The sequence below is a fragment of the Channa argus genome, chromosome 2, assembly GCF_033026475.1.
Source record: "Channa argus isolate prfri chromosome 2, Channa argus male v1.0, whole genome shotgun sequence".
In the NCBI taxonomy this organism is placed as follows: Eukaryota; Metazoa; Chordata; class Actinopteri; order Anabantiformes; family Channidae; genus Channa; species Channa argus.
The window spans coordinates 5,647,122-5,661,843 of record NC_090198.1 but is presented as its reverse complement, the minus strand read 5'-3'; the positions used below and the strand labels follow the sequence as shown (position 1 = coordinate 5,661,843).

Below are 14,722 nucleotides of genomic sequence, written 5' to 3'. Positions count from 1 at the left end.
GAATTGATACATTTATGAAATGTAAAGGTGTATTTCAAAATGTGTATTTCACCCTTTAGTTTTAAACGGAACATACATCTTATCTCTACTTTAATTGTCCCCTTTTCTCAGTCACAGCACATATTTAATCATTTATCTACATAATTCCCATTTAACTTCCTAAAATTAATCACTGTTTTCATTATCATATTTTTAATAGAACACACAAGAATCACCCATTTTTCACACTCCTTTTAATTTTGAAATGATTTTTCCTCATTTCCACATTTTTTATTTTGCTCTTTTTCAGTTCAATTTGATCCATTATAGACCTTATCTGTAAACTTGCTGTACATACTGACAAGAGCCTTAACAGGTTCCATTATTATTAGAGACCAAATTCCATCTCAGCTCCCTCTGCAAGTAGCTTGTTTTCAGCTGTTCAGAGAAGTGTCTGCAACAGCCCTTTCAACCATCTATCATAAAACAGTACAGTACAAAATATTTGGCCACTCAATTTATATACTGCAAATGAAAAGTGCCATCCATCAATAAACCATCATAGTTTCATATTACGCTGCATTACAGCGATCCCTTTTCTGTGACCGCTCAGTAGATGGAGGGCACAAATTGATAAGAATAGATAAAAAGGTTTCTAGTTTTAATTTCATCATTAATTTGACAAGGTTTAGAAAAATTAAACGTCCAATACATAGTGAAAGTGTGAATTTAAGAAAAACTCAATGCACTTCTTTCTATTAACATTTGTTGAAGAAGTGAATGCACGTCCAGATATTATGTTAAGTACAGTTGAGTAAATAGTGTGTATCCCCTTAAACTAAAACAACCAAAAGACTAAAACAAGAATTTTGTTTTTTTAATAACAATTGTCCCTTCATCATCAGAAGTAACAAAAATGGTCAAGGAGTGAACAAAAAGAAAGTGAAATAATTAAAATTAAACTGTCCATAAAGGACAAGAAATCCAATAATACAGTCACACACGGTGGAGGCTCGATGATATTTTGAATGCAGCCCAATATCAGAAGCTTTTAAAGCAAAGCTTCTCACCATGAGTCAAAAAGCTAAAAATGAAGAGGCAGTGGATACTTCAGCAAGACAAGGATTGAAATCAGGGAGCAAAGTCCACCCAGGAATGGTTACAAAATAAAAAGGTGAATGTTTTTTCATGTCCTTCTCAGTCTCCAGACTTGAATATCATTGCAAACTGTGGACAGATTTGAAGAAGGCTGTACATGGCAGAAAACAAATGGGCTAAAATCACACCTCAAATGATACAAACGCTGCTCAGAGAGTATCCAAAGAGGTCGGAGGGAGTTATAAAGGCAAAGGGAGGACACACAAAGTATTAGAGCACATTTCATAAAGAGGAATGAAAAGTTTTACAAAGATCTGATTTTCATTATTTTACTGTAACTTTCTTCTTCTACCCTTTATTGTTACTTCCGATGAAGAGGACACATTTGTAGTATCTGAACGTACATTAAATATCATGTTGCCGGAAAACATTCTATACACATTCTCTGTTATTTGGGGAAAGGAGTCATCCCTATAATTCCATAGACCTGAGGTGTTAAAAAAAGAAGACCTGGATTGTTTGTTCATTTATCTTAATTCAGCTACTTTGTGTTAATTCCATTCAGTTGAGACAAACCAGAGTTAACACAATCAGGTAAATCCAACCCTGGTTTAAACAATGTGGCCTTATACGGCAGTTTATTAGCTACACCAAGGTAAAACTAATGAAAGTGGTAATATTCAGCTTTATGAAGAATTACCTTATACGCATCTAATAAAACTGCCTTCAAATCACAGACCTGAGTAGAAAAACAAAGCAACACCAATTAAATACAAACAGCTAAAAAACACTAAATGCAGCTGTATGTGTGTTTGCCAACTGATCTTAAAATTGCCAGCTGTGCCAGCTTTGGTTTCAATTATGCAACGTATAAAAAAAAAACTCTAGAAAAACATTTCAACTAAAAAAATTACTTGGTAAGGCTGAGGTAAGTAAATGCTACATTAAAAGGAAAAAAAAAAAGACAGCTATTGCACTGACCTAATTTATATTATTATTTTAGTATAACACACCTTTTTCATAGACAAGACATTTTGTCATGCAACAGTAGAAAATGCAATTCATAAATGTGCTTGTATGTTCGGCCTTCAGCGTCATAACTCTCTGAAACTGGTTTAAACCAGAGCAAAAGTAAATGTTATTGGTAACACACTTCTGCTTGTCCTACTTTTACAAGTCACTGTAAAAACTATCATGTATTTGTACATTTTAGGTTTTTTTTTATATTCTACAAATGCTTTTGCATGTACCTGATCATTAATCACTACACGTAAATGCTGACTTCAGTCCATATTTTGAAACGTTTTTTTATACGTTAATATGCAGCTTTTGAGAGTCGAGCTAGATGTTACATGAGGCTCAAAATCAATCCGGCGAATCAGATACTGACGCTGAAGCACACAGAGTTCGGCCTTTTCCAGTTAGGTAGAAAGATCAGCCCAACACAAAAACATTTAGAAGTGAATGTCTCTCCATTGTTACCAGACCTGTTCTGTTAGTGGCTGTCACAGGAAGCATCTACCATATCTCTTCACACTAACTTATAATATAGAGCGTATGTTTACAAAAATATTGTATATTCCATAAATTTCAGAGTACACTTCAACTTGAGCCAAGGCTTTAAAAGGTGTACTTCTACTCGTTGTGGAGTACTACTTACACCCAACATTATGACAAGGGGTCAAGAGGAAGAGCAATAATGGCTCTGTTTTTGAACTGTAAACTCCACAAGAGTTCCTTGAAATCCTGTTCATTAAAATCAATTATATTACTTCTCTGCTTCCTGGATCAGGTCCCAAAAAACAGTTAAGATCTCAAATACTTAAATTAAAACCCTGGCTTGGCTGCTTCGTTTTCCCACCTCCAGCCTCTTAATCATCAACCATGGACGAGGCAGTTGTCTTAGATTAAAATAAAATTATCTGAAGACTAATACATTTTAACTAAATTAAAATAACTCTGCTATTAAAGTTCAACTTTAAAAGTTTGAAATACTGTCTAGATAATGTGACAGTTACAGGGAGCAGAAAGAAACCCCCTACAGTGCAAACCCAAAACTTGCCATAAGTGCAATACCCTGGCTATGACTGCATACTTGCTTTCAGCTCCTGGAGGATCTCAGAGCCGCTGCTCCAGACAATGACTCTAGCGCTCAAGGAAGCACCATCTTCCTGATCGTCCAGTTTGGCCAGCAGTCTCTCCAGGGTGTACCCTTTCCTGGGCATCACAACATCATGACCTCTCAAACAGGATGTCGGGCAGAGATCGTTTCCACCATCTCCGACGTAGAACACCCGCTCATACTCCACCCCTTCGTCAGACTTCTCTGAGAGGTAAAGCTCTAGGACTTTTTTCTTGCAGAGGTTTATGGGGCACCGACTGCAATCGTGAGAGTGGTAGCAACGTACCTCCATGTAACCAAGTTCATTAAACTTAGCGGGGTTGGTGAAAATGTGGTCGACGGCCCTGTGGAGTCCAGCTGCATGGAGGATCCAGTCTATGAACATGGTATTGGAATCAGAGATGACTATGCAGTCGACGGTGCTTTTATTCTCTAATATGAATGTCAGCAAGTCTGTCATTCCAGCTGTGAAGGGGATAGTCTCCATCACATTTCTGATCCTGTCAGGGCTGACCTCCTGCTCTCCTGTGTGATCAGATCAAACTGAAGTATTAGCAGATGTTGAGTAATAAACAAAATCTTAACTTACTGTCCACATATGGATGCAAGTTTGGTCTGAAAACAGGAGCATTAATTCTCACCTATGTAGGTCATCACTTTGCCCATGAACTCCGTCCAGTGTCCTTTTCTGTAGGAAGTCTTCACAGAGTCCGGAAGCTTCTGATCTGGAAGACATCTGCGAACATAGAAAACAGAGAAATCCACTGCGGATTAATGTTGTTTGTAGCGCAGAAAATAATATTTCAACTGTGTCCCTGTGGTCGATATTTATTGTTTGCAGCAGTAAAAATCAATGTGCCTTTTTTTACTTAGCCTGTGCCTTCGAAATGACTTTATAGAATTTTATTATTTAATTCACTCTATGTGTTATTTACCTGACCACCCAGGTGTCACTGTTGTCATCGACCACTGTGTGGTCAAAATCAAACACCATCAAAAGTTTCATTTTTCCTGGAAAAAGACAAAAGGTTCACAAAATAAAAAATGTAAGACCTAATTGAAGTATAAAACAAAATTTTAAACTTAACAAATCTAAATAATGACTGCAATACTCTTGTTAGATAAACATGTCTGGTAAGTTGGAGGTGTTGTTCAGTATAGTGGTGACGTTTGGGCTGAGTTACACTATGTGACTTGTGTAACCAGGTTAAGATAAACCAAGCGATTGCTTTCCTCTGGATGCCGATTGTTGCACAAAACCTTAATTAACGTTTAGGATTTTGAAATTACTGGCTACTCCCCACGGGCTTTAACGCCTAAACCTGAAAGGCTTAAATGACGCTTCTTTTCTAAGGAGTCTGACGAGACGTCGTCTCCGCACAACTAAACAGCGTAGCACTCCGGCTAGTTCCTTCCATCGGCTTCAACTATTTACGGCAGACTTATAAGAAATGACAAGTATTGCGACAGTCTCTGCACTACGCTACGACATAAATTAACACACACAATGAATCATTTTACGTAAAAAGATAAAAACGATTCACCCACCTTGGCTTGTTACAGGAAACCGCCGGACTTTCTTCTTCCTTGTCTTGATGTGTTGCGTAAGATCTGCAACAAACCCGAGCTCAGTACCGCCAACTGCTGAAGAAGTGCAGGGTTTGGCCTGTTTTTGTTTGTTTTTTCTTGTTTGTTTATTTGTTGTGTGTGTCCTATAACAGCTTTAGCAATACTGATTATTGCTAACGCTGGATTGTCAATACGATAACGCATCACATACATGTGTAAAAAAATATATCATTTAACTTAAATATTTCAGACTTTGATAGAATGTGTAAACGTAAAATTACTACAATTTTATACTCATAAATTTTGTTAGTATGAAAAAAATCAATTGTTTCTTGCTTGTTAATGTTTTTGTTTAGGAAAATCTAAAACAGAAGTTAATCCACTGGTCCAGAGAACCGTGAATGCGTCATTGCATCCCCTTCGCCACTGGGTGGCAGTAGCACAACTTGATCTTCTCCAAAACAGAGAAGAAGAAAACCTGTTGTTGTGGTGTAGTTCCTGGTTGCATAAAGTAAAGAATAGCACACTGTCAAATTTGTTGCGCTTCTCATCTTTAACCTAAACTGTTGTTTTATTTCGAACAACATGTTCAAAGGTTTAGGGACGTGGTTCGGTTTGGACAACCCGACGCACAACAATACGTCAGGTGACAAAGAAAACCCGAGCGTAGAGCAGGACGAAAAGGTGGTAGAAGCACAGAATGAGCTCAACAAACAGCAACCAGCTGACTCGGATGAAGAACCAAAGGCGAACCAGGAAAACTCCGAGCAGAGCAGAGGGCTGGGTGGTAAGAAAGAATCATTTCGCTACAAATATTCGTCCTGGTTTTGCGAAGTAGTTGATGTCAAGCAATGAAATCAACAAATGTGCAGTGTATCGAATATTTGGTTGCCTTAGCGCTGTGCCCGGCTTCTGTAAACTCAGTAAATCGACCTAATTTAGTTTTTGGACTCTCCATTTTAATTCTTTGGTCTCTTGGAATATAACTAAGAGCATATCGGACTGCCTGTGGCGACCCTAGATTCAGCAGGGACCCCAGGCAAAGATACCCATGGAGGCCCCCAGTTGCTAACACAGTCTAAAGAGTGGCGTTTTAACAGGACATTGGTGCCGTTTTTAGCAGCTATATTTGCAAGTCTTTTGCTGAATGGGAGTTCTCTTGCTAAATTTGTCATGTGTATGTGTAAGAGTCCCACCAAATGCTACTGTTGTTCTCCCTTTTTCTCCTTCTGCAGAGTACATCTTCAGTTTTGCCTCTAGTGCCACCAAGAAGATCTCTGACTCAATGGTGGAGACCGCTCAGACTCTGAAGAAGACTGTGGAAGAAAGCAAAATTGACGGCATCATAGACAAGGTTTGTTGACAGTGGCAGGCTATGGGTAATTAGGAGGGCAGGGTTGCCAGGTCTGCAGCATTCAGAGGACCACCATTGTGCCAAACACTCAAGTGCTTTTAAACCTTTAATGTGTGTCTTTGTGTGCGCTTGCGTGCAGACCTTTCTAGGAGACTTTCAAAAGGAGCAAGAGAAGTTTGTCCAAGAGAAGAAAGCAAAAAAATCAGGTAAGTTCAGCAGGGGAAACCAAGATTCTTGTTTATAATATATAACTAGTTACTTATGAGTAACCTGTTGTTGGTGAAATTTTCTTAAAGAGCCTTGCTTTACTTAGCTTACAGTGAAGCCACATTCTTTGCATGTCTTGGCTTATTATAGGAAACAGTTCTGGTATTTCTAGGAATTCTCAGTCTTGAATAGGAACAGCAATAAAGTGTCAGTAATGTAACAAGTGATTGTGAATAGACACACTTTTTAAAGACAGACTTTTAAAGCCTGGAATTTATGAATACACTGGTTCAGTGAGGTGTGTATATGCTCTTTTGTAACAACCTAACATAATCCTCTTTCTATTATCAAATCCAGTTGTTCATGTTGTTCTTAATTCTCATTTATAGAACAGATCTTTTAGAGTCAGTTTTCAAGCCTAATGTGCTAATAAATTATAAAAGAAGTCATGTACTATACGCAATCATCATTGAAGATTGTAATTTTGGTCGTGTCACATATATATTTACTAATACAAAAATGATTCCATTAAAAGTGTGAATTTAAAAAAAGTAAAACAAGTCAGAAACCTCCATTAACCTAATATTTAAAAACCTTTAAAACAGTGCCAGTTCTCCTACACACACATTTGTCTAATGACAACCTGCAAACATAATGTATGGTATAATACAATAATACAAATGTATTTTAAACAGTGTTGTTCATGATCAAATGGTTGTGTATGAAATTCACATGTGAATTAACAACCCTGTCTCATAAATACTGTTCCTATGCAACTAAACTGTAAACAGAGATATATTTTTGTAGGTAACTTAAAGGACACTGTCACTGATTTTGAACTTGTTTCTTTTGATTGTAGTATCAGTAGTACATATACATAAATGCCATTAAATGTCCCTCTGACTCGCCCATATTAAATTATCTCTACTTCTAGCTAACAAATGCCTCCAGATGACATCACTTGAAAGGAACTTTCATTTCAGATTATGTCATCTTGTTGCTCACACTATGGAGTTTGGAATCATGGTCTGAACATCAGTAATAACAGTGTTTACTGATATTGTATTTTTTTTTTTCTTTGAGCACAGCATCCAGTTTGTCTGACTAGATTAAAGAACTGATTTATGCTTGTGTTTAGTCACTCAGAATATGTCGTTCAGATTAAAGAATTGTCTATTCTCACAAAACATGTTTATTGTCTATTAAACAACAGCCACCATCTTTCTCTTACCTTAACCTACTCACATACATCACTCTTAAAATGGGTCTGTAATTTTAATGATTTTCTATAACTAAATGTAGCTTTTCATTTTTTTCAAATATACACTAAAGGTGTGGTTGTGTGTATACTGATGTTTGTGTACAGAAGCAGCAGTGCCTCCGTGGGTTGGCTACAATGAGGAGGAGACAATCCAGCAACAGATCCTCGCTCTGTCAGCTGTAAGCAAATGCAGTAAATGAAAGTGTCTGTGACTTTATTTCTGTTCAGTACAAACATGTGACTATCACTGAAATATTTTAAGTTTTTTGGAAAAAAAAAACTGAGCTTTCTGGTTGCTGATTCTAGGACAAGAGGAACTTCTTGCGGGACCCTCCCGCTGGTGTTCAGTTCCACTTTGACATGGAGCAGATGTATCCACTGGCTTCGGTGATGCTGGAGGAGGACCAACTCCTTAACCGCATGCGCTTTGACCTGGTTCCTAAACAGTGAGTAGCATTCCAGGATTGTGTGGTTGTGTGTGTACAGTGTGTATTTGAGACATTTTTTTGTGTTAACACGATAAAGGTCCCAGTGAAATCTGTATTCAAATTATGTAAATTATGTGTTGGACAGTGTAAAGGAGGAGGTATTCTGGAGGAATTATTTCTACCGGGTGTCTCTGATCAAGCAGTCAGCTCAGCTCACAGCTCTGGCAGCCCAGCAGCAGCAGCAGCAGCAGAGGAACGGCGAGGACAGAGGGGCCGGTGTTTCACATGAGGACGTTGTATTAAAAGGTCAGACCTGTGTACGCTTCAACAGAAGCAGGGCCGCTCTCCAGAACTGGCTGTGGTTTTTAAGAAAATCCATAGGTCACTGAGTCAAGAAAACGGAACATTGTGATTTGCATATGTAAAAGTAAGAGGACTGTATTCTTTACTTTGTAGACAATGTCAGACCCAAAACACCACCAGTTTCCATTAGCGACATGCAGAAGGTAACACTTCATCTTGGATAAGTTCATGCCTTGCAGCAGCATTTCTAAGACGTAGGAAAATACACCGAGTTGCCTTTGAATCTTGTATGTGTTTTTGCCAGCCTCCCCAGGAAGAAGAGGAGGACATGTCAACAAGTCCTGGAGTGTCTGAGTTTGTCAGTGATGCTTTCGACTCAACGGCCATCAACCAGGAGGACTTCAGGAAAGAGATGCAGCAGCTGGTGCTAGATAAAAAGGAAAGCGTCCCCTCACCTGATGGTTAGTTTTCAAAGAGATTTTATTGATACTTATGTATCAATAAACCAATTAGGTTTCTGAAAGAACACATTCTGTGGTTGTGTATTAGCAAATTGCAGAGAAAATAATTGTCTCTTGCTTATACCCTTATCTCCACTTTACATCCAGATGAGCCAGCCGACTGGGAGAAGGAGCTGCAGCAGGAGCTTCAGGAGTACGAGGTGGTGACTGAGACAGACAACAAAGACGACCAATGGGATCAAGAGATTGAGAAGATGCTCCAGGCTGATGACAGCTAGACAGCATGTGTGTGTTTATCCTAAACAGACAGCGATCTGGGGCAGAATGAATGACTGCTGATGATTTATGCACAACGGGGGTGAACTTCCACATCTCCCCCCCCCCCCCCATCCAGCTCCATACTTGTGTACCTGATGAAGATGTAGGTCCAATTAGAGCAAGAGTGTGTCACCTAGGCTGTGAGCAGTGGTTTTGTCCACACATGTTAGTGAGCTACTACTTCATTGGCCACTGTCTTGTTGAAGGGAAAACCCGCTAGAGGGCGCTTCAGTACAATACCATCAATGTTAGAATGTAGGGCGGCTGTTTTTTTTTTGTTTGTTTTTTTCCCCTCAGATCTGCATCAAAGTCTGTCTTTGTTTCCACTGCTGCTTTCTGGTGGGTTGTACAGTAAGTATAGTATAGTAATAGCACAGTAATGTCAAATGTAAAGTTACACATATGTAAATAAAAAGGATTCTAACACTACAATTAACTTCAAGTTGCGTTCCCCTTTCATTACAGCTGCTCAGCAATTCACGTTTTCGATGGCATTTTGACTCCACCTCGACTGTTAATGTTTGCTTTTCTTTGTTCTCACTGAAACCGAAAGACTTTAATCTGTCATCCTTTAATAAATATATATCTGCTATAATAGACGATAAACAAGATGTGATATTTGGAAATGCAGTATAAATTCTATAACAGTTTATAGATGTACTTGTAATCATTGTATATTGATTTTTCCTTAAATCAAGCAATTAACTTAGAACAAATAAAACATTTCAAAGACTAAGAAAATCATCAAAGTTTTTTTTTTTCTTTTTACATATTTAGCATATTTAATATGCCATATACAGTGCATCCACAAAGGTATTCACAGTGTTTAATTTTTACATTAATTAATCTAATGTAATTGTTACAGCCTCACTCCAAAATGGGTTAAATAACTACAAAGATTTCAAGCAAACCTCTTTCACATTGTCATTGAGGGATATTGTTTGAGGACAATCATGAATGTAATCCATTTTGGAATAAGGCTGTAACATAACAAAATGTGGAAAAAGTTAAGTGCTGTGAATACTTTAATGCTATAATAATAACTCTAATAACTTGGGGTAATCTACAGATATAGAAGTGACAAGATTGTTACAAGAAGTGAACAGCTATAATATTAATGGAATCAACAACTAGTGCATATTGTAGCTCACTGAGGTGTAGAAGAAAGAACACAACACGTTCATACAGGAAGGCTCATAATTAAGATTCATTAATGAATAGACAAGATCCTTCTGGTGCACTTTTTCTTACATATGTTTTTAATTATTGGATTATTTATGGAAACTGGATAACTGATGCAAATGGAGCACTATGACAAAGCAGAATGGCCAGTGTGCCCAATGGTTTCCTATAGCAATATTTTGCTTATATGTCAGAATGCATTGTTTAATACATCCATGGTTCAATTCTTACATTATACACCTGAGTCCACATCCATCCAACCTGAAAATCAGGTTTATGTATACTGTGAGCATGAAATGTTCATTGTCACACTACATTAGGAAGTCTCCACACATCACACGACGCACAATTTGCAGCTATCTGTAAATAAATGCAAATAAACTACTAATGTTTCAAAATAGTATTTGCACAGAAAGGTTTATAATCAAATGGTGTCAGATTGACCCCAAATGTGTGGAAAATGCTAATTTAATTCAAATTAGGAGTTGGCCACTTGTAAAATGTCGTCACAATTGGGAAAATGTGGATTGGACAATGTATTTGTGATCAATAGCATTTGTAGATCAAGCAGCAAACAGATGCCACCATATATAAGACACATTTGTCTGAAGGGGGGCGGTGGTGTTGAAGGAAAAAAAAATCCATTCAAGAGAGTGAGTAAGTCAGTGTGGAATGATGGAAAGGAGGTTTGGATGTTTTGGTTGTAAAAAGTCTGTAATCATGTTGGATCTGCTTGTGGAAACCAGACAGCCAGGCTTGTCTCAGCACGCCCATTCACATTTCTGTTTGAGAGAGTCGGGGGAAGCTCTGTCTGAAGTGTCAGCACTTCCCCCGCAGCGATAAAGACAGTAAAATAAATTGGAAACCGAATACTCATTTAAAAAAAGGCAATCAATGCAGGGATCAATATGCTAATGTGGGCTGTGCTTTCTTTCTTCGTCTTTGATTTAAGGTATGTCCAATTATATGACGTGAGAAAGAGACAAAGAATAGAATTTCCCATGGTGTGTTCCCTCTTTGTTTTCTCTCTCTCTCTTTTTTTTTAATATGCACATAAATCGCTCCTATCACAGGATCACAGCCAGGGTCCACCAGCTGCTGTCTAGTAGGATACACAGTTTGTCACCATGGCGACAAAGCACTGCAGATGAGGACCCATGTGTTGGTTTATCACTCATGTGTGATCTCGGTTTAACAATCTTTTAATAATGTATAAAGGAGGTACCATCGTGTGTATGTGCTCCTGGGTGTGTGTGTGTGTTTGGCTGTGTGTGTCTAGCCTGCAGATTTCCAAGTCAGTACTCCAGGCAAAGACTCAGATAAAAAAACAGAGATGAAGGAATATTATTAGAAGATTTTCTGAAATAAAGAAACACATCACAGCATATGTTTTGTTTTTTTTTGTTTTTTTGTTTTTTTTTATCTTTGTAGCACAAATCCTCCTTAATTAACCAACCAATAGTTTTTATCCTCTCTGCATTTTACAGCAAACAGCCAATTACAAATGAGCAGGAAATGCTCCTAAAATTAGAAGTTTTATAAAAACAAAAAATAAATAAATAAATAAAAAAAAGAATAAAGGGTGGACCAGAAAGAAATAAGAAGAACAGCAACATCAGGGGTGTGAGTGTATAAAATGAGGTTTTGGCGTGTCTTAACAGGAAGCACATTGTTACTCACAAATTACCACTACCTTATATTCATAACATTGTTTACACCCTGTAAACATCTGTAGATGTATTTTTGAACTTTTGATATACTTTCACCAAACTGGATGGAATTGGTCAAACACTTTTACAAAAACATTTTTGAAAAACATGTACATACTAAAGCTGTTATTTGACGAAGTTGTAATACTGTAGGTTTCCTACTTACACATCCTACACATATAGAGCAGTGTTTGCATAAGAAGATGTGTTTCTGTCTACCAACATTCACATAGTGTTTATGCTATTTGATGTTATGGTGCCATTCAGTCCATTACTTTTAAAGAGCAGTGAAATATCTATAGAAGACCTCATAGCACCATATCATCCCAGTACACAACTTCGATCTCAGATTGCAGGCCTACTTGTGGTTCCCAGAATTTCCAAAGGTAGAATGGGAGGCAGAGCCTTTACCTATCAAGCTCCTCTCATGTGGAACCAGTTCCCAGTTCTGAGGCAGACACCCTCTCTACTTTTTGATAAAGCTTGTACTTAGTTATAGTTATGCTGCTATAGACTTAGACAGCTGGGGGACCCCCCCTCCTCCTGTCACTCTCTCCTCTCCTCTCACCTAACAATTGTCACTACTGTATGACATTAACTCTGTGTTTTCTCCCGTAGTTGTCTTTGTCTTTCTCTGTCTCCCTCTCTCTGTCCCTTTCTGCAGGTGTCCCCAAGCTTTGAAGCTGTGTGTCTTCAGCGTGCAGCTACTGGTCCTACCAACCTGCCCGATGTTTTGTTGTTGCTTTTGTTGCTCTTTTTCTTTTATCTCTTGACTTTCCACTCACCCCAACCAGTCAAGGCAGATGGCCGTCCACCCTGAGCCTGGTTCTGCTGGAGGTTTCTTCCATTAAAGGGTGTTTTTCCTCTCCACTGTTGCCTAGGGCTTGTTCAAGGGGGATTTGTTGGGTTGTCTCTATACATCTTTATGGTCTTGACTTTATTCTGTAAAGTGCCTTGAGATGACTTTGTTGTGGATTGGAGCTATATAAATAAAGATGAATTGAATTGAACTAAACTAAAAAATTGTGATAATCTGGCAATATGCTATATGCACATATTTATGTTATATTCAGTTAGCAAACTGGAATATACTAATAATTGCAAAGGCAGGAATTAAAACAATATACAGATAGTTTTTAATGTGTAATATTTCATCATTGATAATTCAGTAGTATTTGTAATAAATTAAGTAATAATTGGAACAATTAGTCATGAATACTGAACTCCAATACGTGCATGGCTTTGACAGGTGTATAGCTGATTTGAACCCTTGTAAAACTTTTGTTTTCCCAGTGAATGCTGAACTTTCCTTTTTATGACAGTGTTGTAAAGTAATTTAAACCATAGTTGTCTGAGACCCAAAACCATAAAAGATTCTGAGAACATTGTCGGTAAGTTTAACAAGAAATTAGCACCTGTGTGCGTCTTCCACCATGACAACACATGCTTTGAATATCTTGGTACATGTTCAATGCAGTTGTTCTTCATCGGTGCTAGTTCTTTGACATCGGCTTGGTGAGAAAGGAGTAGGAGTGTGTGTTTCCCCTCACACTGTGCCTTGTTTGCACAGGGACACTGAAAACAGACATTTGCACACAGAACCTGTCATTAACACTGTAATGTGTAACGAATAACAAATACGGGCTTGGCAGCATTGACGTTTAGTTATTATGTTTTAATGTTTGCTAGTGGTAAACCATATTAGATGAAATATTAAGAGGCTGGATTAGAAAGTGCTGTGTGCTTTATTTCTTGTCAGACAGACATTCTTCCTACTTGACCACCGTATCACATGGTCACACATCTCAGACTGTCAAGAAATCATAAAAGCATATCTGGAGCTTCTGACAAGAAATTGCATTCCGCTGTCAACCACAGCACAATTATAGGACATACAGTAGCTGATAAATAGCATGCACCAACATTTTTTGCTCTGCTGAACTTATTCTATGTTAACACGACACCTCATTTATAATCTATTCAGGAAGCCTACAGTGGTTTTTCTATTTAGCATGGAGATGGGAGATTAGATGACTAACCTGTATGGGCTTGAGCTTGTCTGCTGACTCCCACTTGTCTCTTGCGGTTTCCTTTTGTGTCCCTTCTCTCGCTTCTCCCCCGTCACTATTTCATAAAGCTTTTTCCTTCCAGCCCATCCAACAGATTCTTTGGGTCACAACCATGCTGTCACTGATCGTGTCTGCATGTTACACAGAGACAGTGAGCCCATTATTACCTAAAGCTCTCACAGTTTAACTGACAAATCCAGGCATTTTTGCATACAGACAGACGCGCGTGCACACACACACACACACACACACACACACACACACACACACACTCAACCACTCATGTACTGACACTCTTGAATACATGAGAGGAGCCAGGTGTTGAATCTACCCATTTCCTATTCTCTCCACACCTGCTCCACCACTTCTCTATGTCTTTAAACGTTGTTTATCTTTGGGATCTTTAGAAGACACTGAAATTTAAGAGTTTAAGTGCAAAACATGCTTAGAATTTTCAGTCAAGTTAATGAATTATTAACAAAAATACATAGTACATAATACATAAACCAGAGTTTTCTGCCTATGCACCAACACATGTGCGCCTCATTTTATGGCACCTTGTTACACAGTTGTGTATTGTGTGTTCTGGGTCCACTGCTAGACAAATATCATAAAGCCAACTGTCATGTTAATTGTGAAGCCAGACATTCCACGTGTGTGTC

At 38.1% G+C, this 14,722-nt stretch overlaps 2 protein-coding genes across 2 annotated transcripts; one reads left to right on the top strand and one right to left on the bottom strand.

Annotated features, from left to right (window-relative positions):
• Positions 1–216: 216 nt before the first annotated feature.
• Positions 217–4,874, bottom strand: phospho2 (phosphatase, orphan 2). Its single transcript, XM_067494999.1, has 4 exons — positions 4,748–4,874; positions 4,135–4,210; positions 3,841–3,935; positions 217–3,724 (listed from the first exon to the last, which is right to left on the bottom strand). The coding sequence occupies exons 2-4, from the start codon at positions 4,203–4,205 to the stop codon at positions 3,159–3,161; spliced, it is 732 nt and encodes a 243-aa protein (XP_067351100.1). The 5' UTR covers positions 4,206–4,210; positions 4,748–4,874; the 3' UTR covers positions 217–3,158.
• A 350-nt stretch (positions 4,875–5,224) lies between these two features.
• On the top strand, positions 5,225–9,841 carry LOC137110343 (synapse-associated protein 1-like). The gene is made up of 9 exons (XM_067494998.1): positions 5,225–5,555; positions 6,004–6,122; positions 6,262–6,328; positions 7,696–7,769; positions 7,897–8,036; positions 8,164–8,324; positions 8,475–8,524; positions 8,626–8,782; positions 8,930–9,841. Exons 1-9 carry the CDS (start codon positions 5,354–5,356, stop codon positions 9,058–9,060), a joined length of 1,101 nt encoding a protein of 366 aa, XP_067351099.1. The 5' UTR covers positions 5,225–5,353; the 3' UTR covers positions 9,061–9,841.
• Positions 9,842–14,722: the final 4,881 nt, after the last annotated feature.

What these genes read in the sequence shown, in the direction of transcription:
- phospho2 (XM_067494999.1), bottom strand. Translation starts at nt 4,205, where the DNA reads ATGAAACTTTTGATGGTGTTTGATTTTGACCACACAGTGGTCGATGAC. An exon ending in AGTGACACCTGGGTGGTCAG is followed by an intron (nt 3,936 to 4,134) that starts GTAAATAACACA and finishes CTATGTTCGCAG; the next exon opens with ATGTCTTCCAGATCAGAAGC. An exon ending in CAAAGTGATGACCTACATAG is followed by an intron (nt 3,725 to 3,840) that starts GTGAGAATTAAT and finishes CTGATCACACAG; the next exon opens with GAGAGCAGGAGGTCAGCCCT.
- LOC137110343 (XM_067494998.1), top strand. Translation starts at nt 5,354, where the DNA reads ATGTTCAAAGGTTTAGGGACGTGGTTCGGTTTGGACAACCCGACGCAC. An exon ending in AGATCCTCGCTCTGTCAGCT is followed by an intron (nt 7,770 to 7,896) that starts GTAAGCAAATGC and finishes TGCTGATTCTAG; the next exon opens with GACAAGAGGAACTTCTTGCG. An exon ending in AAGCGTCCCCTCACCTGATG is followed by an intron (nt 8,783 to 8,929) that starts GTTAGTTTTCAA and finishes CTTTACATCCAG; the next exon opens with ATGAGCCAGCCGACTGGGAG.